This window comes from Mirounga leonina, unplaced genomic scaffold (genome assembly GCF_011800145.1).
Source record: "Mirounga leonina isolate KUSES-001 unplaced genomic scaffold, KU_Mleo_1.0 Mir_178, whole genome shotgun sequence".
NCBI lineage: Eukaryota > Metazoa > Chordata > Mammalia > Carnivora > Phocidae > Mirounga > Mirounga leonina.
This window is the reverse complement of record NW_023270464.1, coordinates 7,971,689-7,990,620: the sequence shown is the minus strand read 5'-3', so window position 1 is coordinate 7,990,620 and position 18,932 is coordinate 7,971,689. Positions and strand designations below refer to the sequence as shown.

Here is an 18,932-nt window from a genome sequence, read left to right as displayed (position 1 = left end):
AGTTCGAAGCCAGCAGCAGTTGCTTCATGAGGTTTAAGGAAAGAAGCCATCTCCATAACATAAAAGTATAAAGTGAAGCAGCAAGTGCTGATGTAGAAGCTGCAGCCAGTTATCCAGAAAATCTAGCTCAGATAATTCATGAAGGTGGCTACACTCAACAGTAGATTTTCAATATAGGCAAAACAGCCTCCTAGTGGAAGAAGATGCCATCTGGGACTTTTATAGCTAGAGAGAAAAAGTCTATGCCTGGCTTCAAAGATTGAAAAGACAGACTGACTCTGATAGAGATGTACAATGAAATTAATGTTGTTTTCATGCCTGTCAACACAACATCTATCCTGCAGCCTACAGTCAAGGAGTAATTTTGCCTTTCAAGTCTTGTTATTTAAGAAATACATTTCATGCAAATCAAAACCACAGTGAGGTACCACCCCACACCTGTCAGAATGGCTAAAATAAAAAACACAAGAAACAATAAGTGTTGGCAAGGATGTGGAGAAAAAGGAACCCTCTTGCACGTTTGGTGGGAATGCAAACTGGTGCAGCCACTCTGGAAGACAGTATGGAGGTTCCTCGTAAGGTTAAAAATAGAACTACCTAATGATCCAGTAATTCCACTACTGGGTATTTACCCAAAAAATACAAAAACACTAATACAAAGGGATATGTGTACCCCTATGTTTATAGCAGCATTATTTGCAATAGCCAAATTATGGAAGCAGCCCAAATGTCCATTGATAGATGAATAGATAAAGAAGATGTGGTGTGTGTATCTGCAATGGAATATTATTCAGCCATAAAAAAGAATGAAATCTTGCCATTTGTGATGGCATGGATGGAGCTAACGAGTATAATGCTAAGCAAAAAGAGTCAGTCAGAGAAAGACAAATACTATGTGATTTCACTCATATGTGGAATTTAAGAAACAAAGCAAATGAGCAAAGGAAAAAGAGAGAGAAAGACAAACCAAGAAACAGACTCTTAATTCTAGAGAACAAACTGATGATTACCATAGGGGTGGTGGGTGGGAGGATGGGTGAAATAGGTGATGGGGGTTAAGGTGGACACTTGTCGGGATAAGCACTGGGTGGTGTATCGAATTGTTGAATCACTATGTTGTACACCTGAAACTAATAACACTGTATGTTAACTATACTAGAATTACAATAAAAAATAAATAAAACAAAAAAGTATTTTTCAGAACAGTCAAAAAAAAAATACATTTCATAAGCTTATATGTAGCTGCCATAGATTGTGATTCCTCTAATGGATCTGCACAAAGTCGACTGAAAACCTTCTGTAAAGAATTCACCATTCTAGATGCCATTAAGAACATCCATAACTCACAAGAAGAAGTCAAAATATCAATATAAACAGGAGTTTGGAAGAAACTGATTTAGCCCTCCTGGATGACTTCGAGGGGTTCAGGTCCTTAGTGGAGAAACTAACTGCAGATGTGGTAGAAACAGCCACAGAACTAGAATTAGAAGTGGAGCCTGAAGATGGAACTGAATTGCTGCACTCATGAAAAAACTTGAATGAAGGAGGAGTTGCTTTTTATGGATGAACAAAGAAAGGATTTCTCGAGATGGAACCTACTCCTAGAGAAGATGCTGTGAAGACTGTTGAAATGATAACAAAGGATTTAGAATAGTACATCAACTTGGTTGATAAAGCAGTGGCAGAGTTTGAGAGGATTGATTGACTCCAATTTTGAAAGAAGTTCTGTGGGTAAAATGCTGTCAAACAGCATCACATGCTACAGAGAAGTCTTTCACGAAAGGAAGAATCAATCAATGCAGCATATTTGGTTGTCTCATTTTAAGAAATTGCCTCAGCCACCCCAACTTTCAGCAACCATCACCCTAATTAGTCATCAGACATCAACAGGGAGGCAAAACCCTCCACCAGTAAAATGATTACAAAATCATTACAGATGATGTTTAGCACTTTTTAGCAATACAGCATTTTAAAATTAAGGTATGTACATTTTTTTAGATATAATGCTATTGCATACTTAATAAACTATAATATAGTGCAAACATAACTTCTGTATGCACTGGGAAACCAAAAAAATGCATTTGATTCACTTTACTGCAATATTTGTTTTATTGCAATGATCTGGAACTCAACCTCCAATATCTCTAAGGTATTCCTGTATACTAAATCTTTGGTCATTTTTGTGAATCATGGTTATTTTTTTCTATTTATGGATTTGAGAGTGAGTTTCCTAAAGAGGAATGAATTGTACTTGGACAGTTAAAACTCCACGAAGTGTACCCTCTGAGATAGAGCACAAGCCAAAGATATCTGCTCTCACCATCTTATTCATCTTATTCTTATTCATAATACTTGAAATTCTAGCTAGTGCTATAAGGCAAGAAAACAAAATAAAGGCATACAAATTGGAAAAGAAGAAATAAAACATTTGCATATGGCCTCATTGTCTACATAAATCCCAAGGTCATAAGATACCAGATAAATATGCAAATATAAACCACATTTCTATATCTAGCAATGAACATGTCAATATTGAAATTAGAAACACAAAAACAAACCTCAACCTAACCCTCACTTTATTCAAAAATTACCTCAAAATGAATCACACACTTAAATGTAAAATATAAAACTATAAAAACTTTAGAAAAAAATATAAGAGAAAATCCTGACACCAAAGCATGATCCATAAAAGCAAAAATTGGTAAGCTGGACCTTATGAACATGAAACTTTTGTTCTGTGAAAACTTATGTGAAAAGGATGAAAAGACAAGCTATGGACTGGGGGAAAATATTTGCAAATCACACATCTGACAAAAGACTAGGATCTAAAATGCATAAAGGACTCTCAAAATTCCATAAAAAAGCAAATGATTCTATTGGAAAATGGACAAAAGATACAAACAGACACTTCACCAAAGAGGATATACAGATCAAATGAGCACACAAATAGATGTTCAGCAGCACTAGCCATCAAAGAAATGCAAATTAAAACCATATTGGTATATCATTACATACCTATCAGAATGGCTAAAATAAAAATAGTGATACCAAATGTGGGCAAGGAAGCAGGGAAACTGGATCATTCATACATTTCTGGTAGGAACATAAAATGGTTCAGCCACTCTGAAAAACAATGTGGCAGTTTTCTTATAAAACTAAACATTCAATTACCATATGACCCAGCAATTGTACTCTTGGATATTCTTCCCAGGGAAGTAAAAACTTATGTTCACACAAAGACCCATACACAAACACAGACATTCATGGCAGCTTTATTTATAATAGCCCCAAACTGAAAACCACCCAGATATTTCTCATCCGGTGCCTGATTAAGCAAACTGTGGTACATTCACCATGGAATACTGCTCAACAATAAAAAGGAATGATCTGCGGACACATGCAACAGTGTGGATGAATCTTGAAGGAATCACGCTGAGTGAAAAAAGCCAACTTTGAAAGGTTGGATGCTATATGACACCACTTGTATACCGTTCTTGAAAGGACAAAATTATTAAAATGGAGACCAGGCTAATGGTTGATAGGGATTGGGAATGGGAGATTGAGCTGGAGCAGGCGGGAGAGAGGTATGTGTGTCTCTGAAAGGTCAACGTGGGGTGGGGATCCTTGTGGTGATTGAAATGTTCTATATCTTGACTGCATCACTGTCATTCCTGGTCGTGATATTTCACTATAGTTTTGCAAGATGGAGGAAACTGGGCAAAGGGTCCGCAGGACTTCTCTGTATTATTTCTTACACCTGCTTGTGAATCTACCATTACCTCAAGGTAAAAAGTTTAATTTAAAAACTTGGCATTTTACTAAAGTCTTCAAAATTTTCAGTTACATTTTATAATTGATAAAGAATGTCCACCTACTTAAATGTCAGTGATTTCAAGATTTTCTTAGACAGTGAGTGCCTAATAGTGATCAAAAGTGTGAAATACATCATTCAGTATCTAAGAATAATTTGATCAGCACTGTAGAAGAATAAACAAATGTGTCTATATTAAACGCCAGTTTTGATTATTAAAACAAACAAACAAAAAACTACAAAAGAAACCCTCCATGAAGTGGAAGGCAATTGGTCACACTCGTTCTGGACCTTGATGGAAATGCTAAGGATCTGCCATCCGGGTTGTCGAGATGAGACTGACATTCTGCTGCATTTTTCTCTCACAGGATCTCCTCTTCAGTGTGTGTGCCCTCAACGTCCTCTCCACCATTGTGTGTGCGTTGGCCACAGCCATGTGCTGCATGCAGATGGTCTCTTCTGATATCCTGCAGATGGTAAGTGGGCCCCTGCCTTCCCAAGCACACTCAGAATGGTGAGCCTGACCCCTTTCTCCTCCAGCCACTTTGAAACCAATGGAGAGTGGACTCTTCTAGCTTCCAACCAGAAGCCCCAAGGATGATAGGCCCTGAGAGTCCATGGTGCTTGGCAGTCCCCTCATGCTGCCCTGTACATTTGGTGTCATTAATGTATTTATTTCAGGTATTTGTTGGAGCTGAGTGTTAACAGAGTCCTGCCACCCTCATGCCCCTCTAGATGGGCCCCTTGTGTGTTCTCTTGAGTAATTTTAGTGACAGTCCTATAGCCCTAGACATCCTCTGGGCCCAGGACCTCCAGGGCAAGGAGCCTTCCTCCAGCTTCAGAATTCTCTTTTAATAAAGGAAGATTTTTTAGAAAATGAGTCCTTTTCAAATTGAAAAACTGGACATCTGTGCTTTTTAGATTTGCTAATTAACCCTGAGCTCATAATCTAGTGGCAGAGTCACTGGCTGGCCATCATTTGATCACCCCTCCCCCTGTCTCGCACCCAGGCCAGAGTCTTACAGTTGAAGAACTGCCGCTCCCAAGGGGGAGAAATGAGAATAGGAGCAAGGGTCACACACTTATTAATACACGTTTATAAGTACATGCTTAATAAATAATGAAGGCTCTTCATTATTCAACGTGAATGAAACACAGCCCACTGTTCAGTATGTTACCACTGAAGTCCATATGATAAAGAGAAACTGATGGGAAGATATGGTTCTCCAATGCTAAGGGTAGGAATCATCTGTGTGTGTGTGTGTCTGTCTGTCTGTCTGTCTGTGTCTGTCTCTTTTTGCTTCTTCATGTGTATCTGTCTGCCTCTGCCTCTGTCTCTGTCTCTCTTTTTGCTTCTTCAAGACCTGCCCTGCCTCCCCCTCAATATTTTATGCATCTCATGAAAGCAAAAGTAAGCTATTCCTGTAGTAGGCTGTTTTATTTGCTCTTTCTCATCCACCCCATGGCAATACATCAGTTCATCAAGTTACAGGGCCAGAGAGCATCATTACCAAGATGTTAAAAATTCATTCGTTCTAATCATAATGCAACGCCCGCCTCTTTGTCCCAGTGTATATCTACACAGCTGTCACAGCCGGGGCTGACCTTTCAGAGAGGTGGCAGTTTTCTGAAAGGGATTTAATTAAGCAGTTATTCAGCAGTGATGAACTTTTGGCCTCACTCACTGAGGCCTCATGTTGGTGATTTTCTCTGGCGTGTTGTATAAAGGAAAGGTTAAGTACCGTGGGGTTCTACTCACCTCTGCAGATTTTACTATTGATCTGTAAATATCATACCAATTTGACAAAACTAACAGAACCAAGGGGCTATAAATATAAAAGTTTGCATTCTCTGGTTTGAAGCATTAGAATGAAAATTAGCAACTAAACCCGAATACAGCGTAGGGTAGCTGTGATGGTGTATGCGGTCATGATCACATCGATGCAGGCTCATGCTATCATTCCGCTGTGTGGCATGTGAGCAGGCCTGCCATCCTGGGCTGGCATTGGCCGTGTCTGCATCCGAGTCCCACCTCTTCTGCGTATGAAGCGAGTGACTCTGGATGTGTCACCGAACCCGCCTGAGCCTCGGTTTCCTCACCTCTGAAATGGACCGAATGGCATACCCGGTGAACATTCAAGAAGTGTGACCTATTCGACTCTTAAATGCAGGGGGAGTATTAGTTTGTGATTGGGAATGTCCTGCAGCCATGACCAAGCATGCCGTGGTCCTTGATGTCCTCTGTCAACTGCAAAACACCATAGGGAGGTAAGGTGTGGTCACAATGACAATAGCCGCCATCAGAACCCATGGTTTTTCCATCGCTGAGTATTTGTGGATAAGTTTGCTTCTAACCCCTGGTGTGGAAGTAGAAATTGGTTAAATTCCTACTGGCGAGTCCTTTTCCCTTTGTGACCATGGGCTATGGGACCAGACAAGGCTCTACTCTCCTTATAAGTCCCTTGCTGTGCTGCTGACGTGCAGCGTCTCAGGAGCCAAAAAGGAACTGGGGGCATATGACCATGGCGCCTTTTGGGACCCCTGCATGACCTTGGGCACATCGCTGCTTATTTGTCCCAGTTTCCTCTGCTCTTTACAAGATTGTTCATGCTCTGCCATCCTCAAAGGGCCGCTGAGAGAAGAATCAGATAATGCATGTGCGTGGGCTTTGAAAAACCCTGGTGGCTCACGTGGAGGAGGTTGGCTTTTACCACATGGGTGAGAGGCTGGGTGAGGCTGGCCACACAGGCTGCACCCTAGAAAAGGAGAAGTGAGAGACCCAGGGGCTCATGGTTCACCCTGAGGGATGGAACCTGGAATCAACTTATTCATGAGCATGCCTCAGAAGCTCTTTTTAATTTTTAAGAAAAGTCTTCTCCTTTTTTTCCAGCTTTCTTCAGGTGTAATTGACTTTAATTTTCTTACTTCATTTCATTAGATTGTTGAATTAAAGAAGTAATATATGATCACTGAAACAAGTAAAATACAGAGATATTTAAAGATAAAGTTAATAAGCTACCTTCTCCCTCCTCATTCTCCTGAGGAAACTTTGCAATGACTCCTTCCATTTCTTTCTTGATTTCTTAGTGTTTATATTAACACATACAGATAGTCTATTTTCCCTGTTCCTCCTTCCTTCCTTCTCTCCATTCTTCCCTCTCTTCTTCCTTCTGCTATGTCTTCCCTTTTTGGTTTTAAAGATTTTATTTATTTATCTGAGAGAGGGAGAGCATGAGCAGAGGGAGAGGGAGAAGCAGACTTTCTAATGAGCGGGGAGCCCAATGTGGGACTCAATCCCAGGACCCTGGGATCATGACCTGAACTTCAAGCAACTGAACCACCCAGGCACCCCGTGTTATGTCTTCCTTTTAACCAAATGGGATCACACCATTCATATCATTCTGCAACTTGATTTTATAACCTGCAACGATCATGGACATCCCTCTAGGTCAATATACACAGGAATGTCTCATGTCTACACTGATCCATACTGTGAATGTAACGTCCATCAGCCATTTCTCTGTGTGGATGCTTGAGTCGTTCTTGGTTTTGATTTTGGTTTTGTTAGGCCCGTGCAGACAGCGCTACAGTAAGCTCCTTGCGCATACAGTTATAGCTCTCTTAGTCCCCCTGTGCTGAACCCACTGGCTAGAGAGCCATGGTCCTCCATCCCACCTGTAAGATGCGCTGCCTGCTCCCCACAGCATAGCCTCCTCTGTGGTTCACCCACATGCCATCTCTGCTCACAGCAGTTGGGTCACAAGCTGCCTAAGGGACAGTTGTAGCTGTCCCCCAAACAGTCTTAGGCCAGTGGTATTTGCCTTGTAAGTGCATATTGTACTGTTACAGAAGCCAGTGAAATATGAGTGCAAAAAAGATCATTGTTTCTATTATAAAAAAAATGAATGCTTTGGAAAGATTCAGTGAAAGAGGGTGCCTAGATATATTGCTCTCAATTTCGGTGTGCGTGAGACAATCATAAGGGATTGGGATACAAATTTTTAAAAATTTAGGAGGTGTCTGCACACACATCGTTTCACAAGTACCTTTAAGTTCCAGCTCTGCTCCAAAAACACAGAAACAGGAAACAAGATAATTCTCTTGGTGTCATTTATGCACCAAAGACCACGGGGCACCCCAGACCACGGACTGACTCACAGCAAGGGCCTTAGCCTGGCATGGAGGGAACCCATAATTCCTTCCTTCCTTCTGGGGATCGGCATCGTGGGATAATTAACCATTTTTGGAATTCATATCACGAATGCATGTATACATGAGATGCAAAGCTTTATGCCTAGCATCAGAATTTATACAGCTGGAGTACTCTAATATGTTTTGGAAATAGTGGCAAAAGGCAACTGATGATAAAATTCAGTTTATTGATACAGTTTAATGGAGAAAGCTTTTACCTCCAAAGTATCTCTGATCTCACATTTTTAGTTTTATTTCTTGAGCATAATCTCATCTTCCCCATTTCTCCACTCAGCTCTTTTCCTTCCCATGAACTTTATTGCCAGCCACTTTAGCCTAAGGGACATCATCTGCTATTACATGTGTCTCCATTAGGCACTTGCTTGTGAACTTCATCTTTTATTGTCATTTATGTTCTCAACACCAGTCGTGTGCCCTGTAAAGTAGAACACCTCCAGAAAGTGCAGACGGAGCGCCGAGCCTTTCACAGATGTGCTAACGGTGGGCTCACCCATGGAGCTAGCAAGGGGTGCCACGGTCAGGGATGGTTGTAACACCTGCCACCCCAGAATTCCCAGAATCACTCAAGTTCACCAGTATCTTCACCTCTCCAGCTCACCCCAGTTCCCACCAGCGCCTCACAGAGGCTGATCCCTCCTTGGACCCACAGTGACCTTCCTTGAGGTCTGGGTTTACCAGAAATATCTCTGGGGGTAGGTGCTACTTATCTATCAGACTAGGACCGAAGGGTGTCTGATTTTTTTTTTATTTTTTTCTTTTAGATTTTATTTATTTATTTTTAAAGTCTTAAGCAGACCCACGCTGAGCGTGGAGCCTGACGCAGGGCTGGATCTCACAACCTTGAGATCTTTACCTGAGTCAAAATTGAAAATGGATGCTTAACTGACTGAGCCACCCAGGCAGCCCCCTGATTAATCTTAAAAAGCTAGTTACAACAGACAGTCCTAACAGTGAAACGTATATGCTGGAAACATTGTGACTTTAAATATGAAAATTAACATTTGTCCACCAGGGTTTTGATTTGGGGTCAAGACCTTCTGTTCGATTGGGGGTCTACGTATTAGTGTACCGAATTGTATTTCTTGTATAAACTTCATTGAAAATTGCACCATCTGTAATTTCCAGATTCAGTTCCTTTAAACTGGAGTGAGACATGCAAAGCGAGCAGAATGCAGAGCTCCCCTGGATGTTTTATGACTCATCTCCACTCCTTATAGCTGCCTTGCCAGGACCTGGCTTGGCAGAACTTTCTGCTCAGCTGCTCTCCCTTGTCAGGTCTTTCCAAAGCATTCAACTTGGCTCTCATAGAACAAGCAAGTTTTCCTGCCTGCATTCATAGTTCATCATGAATTACGGTCGTTAACTAAACTGGCCCTGAGCAAGGAGGTCCACCTGGGGAAGAAGACAATTCAGAGCTGGTTTTCTACCCACCACACCCCAATGCAGGCTCAGGCTTTGCGCCTGGCCACTAATTTGCAGACGTGAGAGCAGGCAGCGTGGCGGGGTGTGGGCTGGCCAAGAGGCATTCCTGCCGGTCCTGAAGGATGACTAGGAGGTTGCCAGGTGAAAGGTAAGTGGGGATCTGGGAAGAGAGAACAGACACAGAGATAAGCAACCATGGAGGCAGCTTCCACCCCTTAGGGTGGAACACAAGAGTAGGAGCGGGGAAGGAGCAGAATGGTAGCTCTCTTCTTCCAGACTCCCTCTAGCGCCCCCTGTTGGCAGAGCCCAATAGGAAGCCAACCGACAAGGGAGTCTGGGAAACAAGGTTTGCAGACTTCCAGCCCTAGCATCTCAGAGCAGAGTCCCAAGTAGGTGACCTTGGGCTTGGAGACAGACCCCACCTCATTGGGGGAGGAGGGTGTATGTCAAGTGTCACTTGCAGGCTTCTGCCTGGGAAGGCTGAGGAACCTAGGTATAAAGCTCAGTTTGCAACAAGTTGAGCCTGACTTGCTTCCCTAAAGAGGGACCCAACACACCACTGGAAAGGTGATCTGGCATTTAGAGCAGAAGTGGTTAAAGCTGTCATTTAGCCTTTTAAAAACCTCTGGTGTGTGGCAGCATCTATGCATTTAAACCTGCTAATAGGATCATCTGGAGTGCCTCGCCTCTCTCGTTGAAAATGCTTGTTGTTCCCGTTCCTGGCGGGATTGTACATTTACTAGGAAAGCATTTTGACTTTTGCATTTCATGCTTGAGTGTGTTATTGATTTTTCTAATTTCCAATAGAGACTCATTCAAAATATGTCCCTATTAGACCTCAAGGACATCTGGCCTTGTCCTAACTGCTTAGCTTTGTGCAATACGCATCGGGGCTGACAGCTTTCCAAGGCAGAGGATGACAGACACACATTCGACCTCCTCATAGCCACTGACTCACCTCTATTTCAGACAATTAAACAAAGCCATGGCTCAGACATACTGGAAAGGCAAGGAACGTACTCTGTGTGTTAAGAAAACCCACATGAAACAATTTCAGTCTGATGTGTTACATGTGTAGACATGGTCACTATTCTTTCTCTGTGAGTCTAGAGCATGCTGATTTCATGGTCATGATTCAGAATCGTGACCTCACCCTTACTCATGCAAAAATGTCCTACCATCCCAGCCTCTTATCAAGTCCAGATTATCCTAAGCACAGCTGCCAGAAGGTACGTCCTACCACACATCTTTAATAGCACTGCTTCCCAGCTCTAGCACCCTCACTAGCTCCCCAGTGCCTCCAGAATTAAGAATTAACTTCTAGAGTATTATATAAATTGGCTTTTCTTAAACACATCTTTCACTAGCTCACCTGTTCTTCTTGAGCCTGGAGCACCTTCTTGCAAGCCTACCTACCAACCTTCAGACCCATTCAGATGTCATCTTCATTAACCCTTTGTAGACTCCAGGTCCCCGCACAGTGCTTGGAGAGATTGTTTACTAGTGGAACTGTCCTTGCTTTGCTGTATATAGTTGATTGTCTCACCCTTCATGCGGTGGGGCATCCCAGACCATAGCATTCGAGTAGCACACTCTTCTTGCACCTGCAGGCACTCACAGTGAGGTGTTGATTGGAACTGGAGCAATGGCTTAGACATCTCCATGCCACGGGTAACCTCTGGGGAGCAGTGACCAGAGGATGGGAAGTTATTGGCCAGTGCTCCCTATGGGCAGAAATGGAAAGCTAGGCAGAGGCAGAGTTCTTTTTGTTTAAACGATTTTACCTCAGTTTGCTCAAGCAGCATCTCGGTTTTAAGGTTGCCCCACAGAATGTTCTGGAGCTCATGATTCTTTTCCCTCAGAGCAGTGTTTTACAAAGTTTATGAATTTCCTAGGACTGAGAAGTATAGATACTATTTGTCCAAAGGGACCTATAATGAAATATATGAGAAATGTTCCATTAACGGATTAAACATTTTTTTTTTTTTTTTGGTGCAGACCTTCTCAGGAATTTTAACACACAAACATGCATTACAGGGCTCCAAGAAGGGAGTACAATAGGTAGCATTTCCCAAATTTATTTCCCTGTAGGAATTTGGGAGGGGGTAGAGAGGAACATCTTGAGGGTCTGGTATTTTCTCATGAACATACTTCCAGAAGTGCAGTCTTAAATCATGGGCATCAGGCACCCTTTTGACCCACAGGCTTTGAGTAGTATAATCTGAAGAGAAAGAATTAGGGGTGGGGATAGAACTAAAGACTTCCCAGACTTTATTTCTCCTTAGGATGGAGGCATTCTGCGTAGCAGTGTGAGAAACAAAGCCTAACGAAGAAGCTTTGGGGGCAAGGCATTCCTCATGGAGCCATCATCTTGAAGTGTGTGTTTTGCTGTCACAGTCCGACAGTTTAAATTACATAAGTTCCAAATGGATCATTAAAGCTTATGTGTAATTAGCTTAATTAGACACAAGCCACACAAGATGTCCCAAATAACTCTGAATCTCTCTGTTTTCCAGTTCCTTCCACAAAGGGCGCATTCTGCGAGCCCAGCCTGCGTGACCCCCCATGGCACTGTGCTCCACCAGACCCTGGATTTCGATGAATTCATCCCCCCACTCCCACCTCCACCCTATTACCCACCAGAGTACACCTGCACGCCCACAGCCGAGGCCCACAGGTGGGTCTTTTCTGGTGATGGTGGCAGTGACTGGCATGGACACCAGGAAGATAGGAGCAGTGGGGGAGGTGGAACTTGCAACGGCCACGCTTGTTTTCAGTGGGGCAGCTGAGCGGAGGAGAGCGAACATATGAGAGCATGTTTGATTAGAGAGCAGAGCGTGAACAGTGAAAAGAGAACATTGGCTTAGAGAAAGAACATTTCTCTTGGTATTGCCGCCGTGCAACAACAAAAGCAAACCACAAGAGTGGCTCCATTATGTTCTCATGAAACGCAAAACTGCCACTGAGTTATGGTCATTAACATGACCGTAAAATTTAATTAAAGATTTAATTGGCTCTATGATTATTTTAATTTTAATGGACAGGGCCATAGAATTTAGTGAAAATGTCGACATCTCTCCAGAAAAAAACAAAAAACAAAAGAAAGTAAAACTGCCTAGCGAATGAGCCTTTTATTTCACAAACACAATGAGTATTTGACCAGGGGAAACCCTGACAAATGAGTTCTGATCGCCTTTAAGAGAAAGGTCAGCAGTTCAGGCTCCCCTCCCCCACCCCAGGAGTGACAATGCGATGGTTCTCCCTTTTCAGGGGCCTCCACTTGGACTTTGCTCCCTCTCCATTCAGCACTTTGTATGATGTTGCCATCAACAGTCCTGGCCTGCTCTACCCTGCCGAACTCCCCCCGCCCTACGAGGCCGTGGTGGGCCCAACCACTACCAGCCAGGTGAGACCTGGGCGCCAGACAAGCCAGTTTCCTGTACTTAGGCACACTCCTTGCATTTGTATTTTTTTCTCTGGTCTTGTGGAGAGGAGGCAGCAGGCTCAGAGAGTAGAACCTGCAGAGATCCCACCCCAGGCCCTAAGATGCCAGTCCCAATATTTGTGCTTCTCTCCCTTGGCTTCTCTCAGATGCACCTGAACTGATGGCTAGCAGGTGTGTCTGGGGACACAGAGCAGAAGGAGCTGGTTGGTACAGGTTCAAAGCCATGAGCAGAGACCCTCAAGGATAGAGCTCAGGCTGTGAACCAAGTACCGGGGGGACTCTGGCCTGCTTCAGCGACATGCCTCTGTCATTGTCTACTGGGGAGGTGAGAGAGCAGTCCTGGATCCCTGGTCCTGCATGAGGCTGGGCAGCCATAGGCCAGGGAAGTGCCTGAGCCACCAGGTGGGTGTAGCCGGCTTCCTCTGAGCCAGGTGAACCAGGCACTCCCACAGCCTCGGGGTGCCTGACCCACAGTGGGCACGCACTGGGGATACGTTGGTGAATTCTCAGTTTCCTCATCTGTAAAATGGGGATCATAATAGTACCAACACACAGGATGGAATGGGATGTGTGGAATGGACCCAGCACAGTACTTGACACACAGTAGGTTCTGATTCAGCAAACATCAGTTGCCCTTTTTATGGTATTGTCATCTTCGTTGTCAACATCACAGTTGTCACTCCTGAATATCAAAGGCCACAAGCCAGGGCAGAGAGGTGTGAACACTCAAAAGTTCACGCAGCACCCGAGTGCAGGACAGGTTGCGGTGAGGCCGCAGGGCTGGGGCACATGTGGGGAGCACAGCAGTCAAGCAGAGAAGGGGTACATGCAGGGGAGCTAAGAATTCCTGCCAGGAATGTGGGCTGCAGCCAGTTCTGGGCGCTGAGCCCTAGGCAGAGCAGAGTCTGCAAAACCAGGACCAGGAGCATCCAAAGGGCACTGCTGTGCTCTCCCGAGCCCATCTGGACCCACATCCCTTTGGGCTTCTCAGCAGCATGGAACCTTCGGATAGGCGTCCCAAGTCACCTGCTAGGAAGGGGTGCAGGCCTCAGACCTGGCCCAGACCTTCTGATGTCCTCGCTGCCCCTTTGAGATCTCGGGTCCACATGGTGAGAAGGCCAGGAGGCAGTGCCCGTCCTTTTCCTGGCCACCCACCGAGGAGCTCCTGGCCCTAAGGGACCTCTGTGGGTGGAGAAGTGGTTTTGCACAATGGCTCTTCAGACTCAGCTTCCACAAGCCTCTGGAGACAATCCCATCCACAATGGAAATCACATTCTGCAGGCCGGATGGTTGTGGGACAGGAAGAAAAGGCAAGAGGTGCCTACCTCTGTGCCTAGTGGGACATTGGCCACACGTTTTTTACAAGAAGGATTCTCCTTGAGGGTCACCTGGGTGGGACTGCTCAGGCCCGCCCCAGCCCACCCTGGTGCTGGCCACCTGAGCCTCTGGGCCTTCTTCTCCGCCTACTCTTGCCCTGAAACGTCCTGGACCAGCTTATCAGGCTGCAGACAGCAGATGGACTCGGCCAAGGACTCTTGGCGTTTTTTCTGTCCACAGTAGAAGCAGACATGTGGGAGCTGCCTGGGGTTGGCATGGGGGCAGGATTCATTAGTGGAGAGGCAAAGCGTGACTGAAATCTTATTTCTAAACTTATAATAATTGAATTACTCTTGAATTTTATAAAAAGCGGAGTGGAAAATTCTGCCTTTCTGAAGTGATTTCTTTTCCTCTTTATGATAAAAATCACTCAAATCAGTATTATCAGTGGAAACTGTAAAGGGAGTCATAAGTACTCTGAGGGGAGCCCTGTGCCCTGCTGGAGGGTACTGGGCAGAGGCATCCAATCCATATTTGGGGGTGTCCAAGGAGCCTCCGTGAGCTGAGGGCTCAGGCTGAGTGGGTGGCAGTGGCAAGGCTCAGAAGAAGGCACAGCGCAGCATGCACATCCTCAAACAGAAAGCCACTCAGGATGAGTCTGCAAGGAGTATGACATGGGTAAAGGGTGACCTGCTCGGCTCACTGGAATCTAGGGTCATCAGAACATCCGCAGCTTCTATAGCTTGGGGCCTTGGAGAGATCCAGGTTAGCCGCAGTCATGGTCACCAAATTCTGGGGAACCGGGAGCGGGTAGGAGGCAATACTTCGGGTGCTAGAGGAACTGGACAGGCTGCAGAGCAGAACACAAAAGGGCTCCTAGGGGGCCTGGACTCACAGACACAGTGGTTCGGGAGGGAAGAGATAGGTCCAGTGCTGCCCGGAGGCTGTGAGGGGCTGACCTTGGTCCCCCTGGCTCGTCATCCAGAGACTGCTGCTGACCTTGGCAGGAGCAGCTACAAGGGGGCAATGGGGTAGGTGCTGGCATGGGCCAGAGGAGGGGATGGGACATGAGGGGTGTGAGTGAGCAGTTTTTGGACTCCGGTGGGCATCCCGGGCTTGTTGATCAGATACAGATGGCTGAGCCGCGCCCTGCCCCCCAGAGTTTCTGAGTCAGTAGTTGGGGAGGGGGATCCTGCTGAGAATTTGCATCCCTACCTAAGCCCCAGCTCCCGCTGTTGCTGGGCTGCTGGTCCAGGGACACACTGGGCACTGGAGTAGATCACTCTTGTGAGATGCTTGGCCAAGAGGAGAGAAGATAGGCGGTAGTTAGTAGAACTGTGGGCCTGGGGCGTGAGGGTTACCAAGGAGCTGTGGAAGGGCCCCGGGGGGGTGGGGAGCAGCTGAGCCAGGGTCGGGGACAGAAGTCCATAGGAGGCAGGAGGGGGAGGCTGACCCAGCCTCAGATGGTCAGCTCTCCCTGTAACCAGCAGGGGCATGAGGCAGGGCAGTACATGGGCCTGGAGACCCCAGCAAGCCCAGAGGTGTGTGATTCTCCATGGCTACCTTGGGGAAAAGAAAGAGTTCTGCTGTCACCCCTCCTCCACTTGCTGCTAATTGCCATCACAGAAATTCAGCTCCATGCTGGGGACCAACACTGGCCTGCCTCTCTGTCCTCTCTTGGTGAGCCGTCACTCCCATTTCCAGAAGGGAGAATGCCCTGGGAAGATGCGTGATTCTGGGTCCACCACCCTGTGGAGAGCCGCAGGACTTCTCAGAGCCCTTTGCTTCTCAATCCTGATGGCGAGAACCCCCAACAGCAGTCCTGATGATGGGAATGGGGAACGCCCCCCTCCAGCCTATCAAGGACCCTGGATGCTGGAAAGGGGCCTCTGGATTTGGGTGTGACATGGGATGCACTACCCCACACTCGCACACCAGAAGGATACTGAGGAGTGTTTTATCGCTGGTTTAACTCTTTTCTTCTGGAGCATGGAATACAGATCTTCCTCGATTTATGATGGGGTTAAACCCGAGAAACCCCTCATAATTTGAAAATATCCTTAACACCCCTAACCTACCGACCATCATAGCTTAGCTTTGCCCACCTGAAATGTGCTGAGAAAGCCCGTCTCATATTGCGTTGGCCCAGAAAACGGCCGGCTTGCAAGGGCCTCGACAAAACATGATCTGTGGAAGAAGTGTGGGTTCACCTGGCCTTTCTCTGGGCCGGCCCCACTGGGAGGGGGATAAGCTGGTGATTAAGGGGCTGCCTCCATTCTCCCCTGGAGGGGAGGCCTGGTGCCTTGCTGGGCCCATTCTCTTTGACCCGGTGGTCTGGCAGCGCTTTTCAATCCCACAGACACCCCCGGGAGTCTGGAAGTCAATGAAACCCATTCCTGTCCACAGAGGGAAGGCTGCACCGGCCAGCTGCCCCCTCCCCCTGGGGCAGCCCTCCCACCTGCACATGGCAAGGAGCTGCCCCCCTTTACAACACCATCCTTTCTCCCAGGGGGAGGGGGAGGTTAATTACTTCACCTTGTGGACAAAAGGCATGTAAATTGCCTATCAGGACTTGCCTGGATAAAGAGAGGAAGACAGACTGATGGGAAAGCAGAGCATGCGTTGTGTGGGCCCAGGGGCAGGAGACTGCTCATCTGCGGGAGATTTTTAATGCAGGAAGAAACAGCACCCCTTGACCGAGCACATTCACTTTGACCCATTCACTCTCCCAGATTGGAGACTTCGTTTGCAACGTCCTTCTCTTTCCCATGGCTCAAGACCATAACTGGAGGGCAGGATCGAAAGGGGTGCATTCCTTTCTATAGCAAGAAAGTTCCTGGGAATTTGCCAGTTTGATCTTCCTGTGGGGATGACAGGCTTACGTTCCAGGGACCACAGAAGACTGTGCTGTGTTCTGTGGGATACGGAACCATGAGCTGAGCAGAGTCACCTCCTCGAGGAACTAACAGTCTGGCATGGTGACAGGACAGCCTCAAAGAAGCTTTTCTGGGGCTCCAGGGGAAGAGCCAACCTTGACAGTTTGAGTGGGAGTGGGCGTGTGAACAACGGGGAAGTTCATCAAGGGACAGCGGTGGTGGGACAGCCTGGAGCCCGGTTGGGGAGCTGAAGGTAATGAAGGAAGTTCATGGAAATAATTTGGATACAGATTTTATGACCTTGGATGTCGGACTACAGCAGTGCCTTTGAAGAGTTTGGCATTTGGAGTTGACATGATCCAGCGGTACCTCAGGAATTTTAATTTGGTGGCCGTCTGGCGGGAAGCCTGAGGTAGGAGACTAGAAATTGTGAGAAAGGCAGGGGACATGGCAGAGGTGCAGCCAACCGTAAGTCCTCAAGGTTAGAATTTATAGTTTCAAATGAAATCACCTTTACATTTAAAAATCTGGAAAGCAAAGCCACTTCAAAGATTGCCTTGGGGCATTAGCCTAAGATCTTAATTCACATTATCTGGGATTGCAGACAATTACCCCCAAAGACAATCTGATATAAATCTGATACTCACTGGTTGACCCAACCCAGGAGTGGGAAATTTACTGCAGAAATAGGGCAGAATTTTCATGGGTGTCTTAGCCACAGAGCTTCCTAAGAGAAAGGGAGACGAGGAAATTATTTGCCCAATGCCAACTGGACTTTTTTTATTTTTATTTTTTTGAGAGAGAGCATGCGCGTGTATGCATGCGAGCAGGGGAGTGAGAGAGGGAGAAGGAGAGAGAGAACCTCAAGCAGGCACCATGTGCCTGCCCAGTGCCAGTGTGGAGCCCAAAGCGGAGCTCCATCTCACAAAAGCCGAAATCAAGAGCCAGACGCTTAACCAACTGAGCCACCCAGGCGCCCCCCAACGGACTTTTTAATTACAACTCCTGGTCAATAGAGCGTGTCTGGGACTAAGTAAATGCAGCCTCTGGATGTCCCACGCGAAACCATATGCACAGCCTCACCTCTCAGCAGCCCTCTCCTGTAAGAGCTGTTACAAGCCTTCATTGCTAAACTCAAATTTCAACTTAGATTCTGTGCCACAAATACATGTCTTCTCCCTTCTTCTCCGCTGCCTTTATATGGAATCAAAAATGCCGTGTGAACCTCACAGCTATTCCCTTCCCGGCTTTTGGGTGGCAGGGTGGCCTTGGCCATCAGGGAAGGCCAAATTCAAATTAAACCCTTGCCACCCCGCTTACGAGATGTGATGATGTGCTGCCAGGAGGCTGTCTCTTCTCAAACCCAGATTTGACCAGGAGCCAGAGGGAAGCCAATGCCACCACTGCAAAATACGAAATGAATCCAATTTCCTCCTGACCTTGTCTCACTGTGCCTTTTATTTCTCTTGTTTTATTTATATTTCTTTATTACCAGGAGCTTGTCTTCAGGCCTCGAGTGTCCAAGTGGCCACCCATGCCTGCAAAATAAAAAAAAAATTTAAAAAATAAATGTTTAAAGGGTCAGGAAGAGTGTTGGAAGGGAATGAACCTTGAGAGCATTGTTCTTTTTTGTGTGATTTAGCAGAATATTCTCGACAGATTTCCAGCATCAGTTGTAGGCAGATAGTGATTTCAGTGAAAAAGCAGGTGAGCGTTGGTGGCCATGGGACTCTCCCTCCCCCGGTTCCCTCCGCAGCAGAACAGGTGCGCTGAGGAAGGCACATAGCGTGTGCAGTATTAGACATAAGTGGGATCAAAGGGAACGGTTAGGCGGCTCTGGGTCTTCGCC

At 46.1% G+C, this 18,932-nt stretch overlaps 1 protein-coding gene across 12 annotated transcripts in view; it reads left to right on the top strand.

Annotated features, from left to right (window-relative positions):
- Positions 1 to 18,932, top strand: part of FAM189A1 (family with sequence similarity 189 member A1) — a 480,663-nt gene that overhangs the window by 448,928 nt on the left and 12,803 nt on the right. For all 12 annotated transcript variants that reach the window (XM_035023973.1, XM_035023980.1, XM_035023976.1 and 9 more), the window contains 3 exons: positions 4,180 to 4,287; positions 11,962 to 12,122; positions 12,716 to 12,851. In XM_035023973.1, the coding sequence (XP_034879864.1) occupies positions 4,180 to 4,287; positions 11,962 to 12,122; positions 12,716 to 12,851 (405 nt within the window). The remainder of the gene's footprint in view (positions 1 to 4,179; positions 4,288 to 11,961; positions 12,123 to 12,715; positions 12,852 to 18,932) is intronic.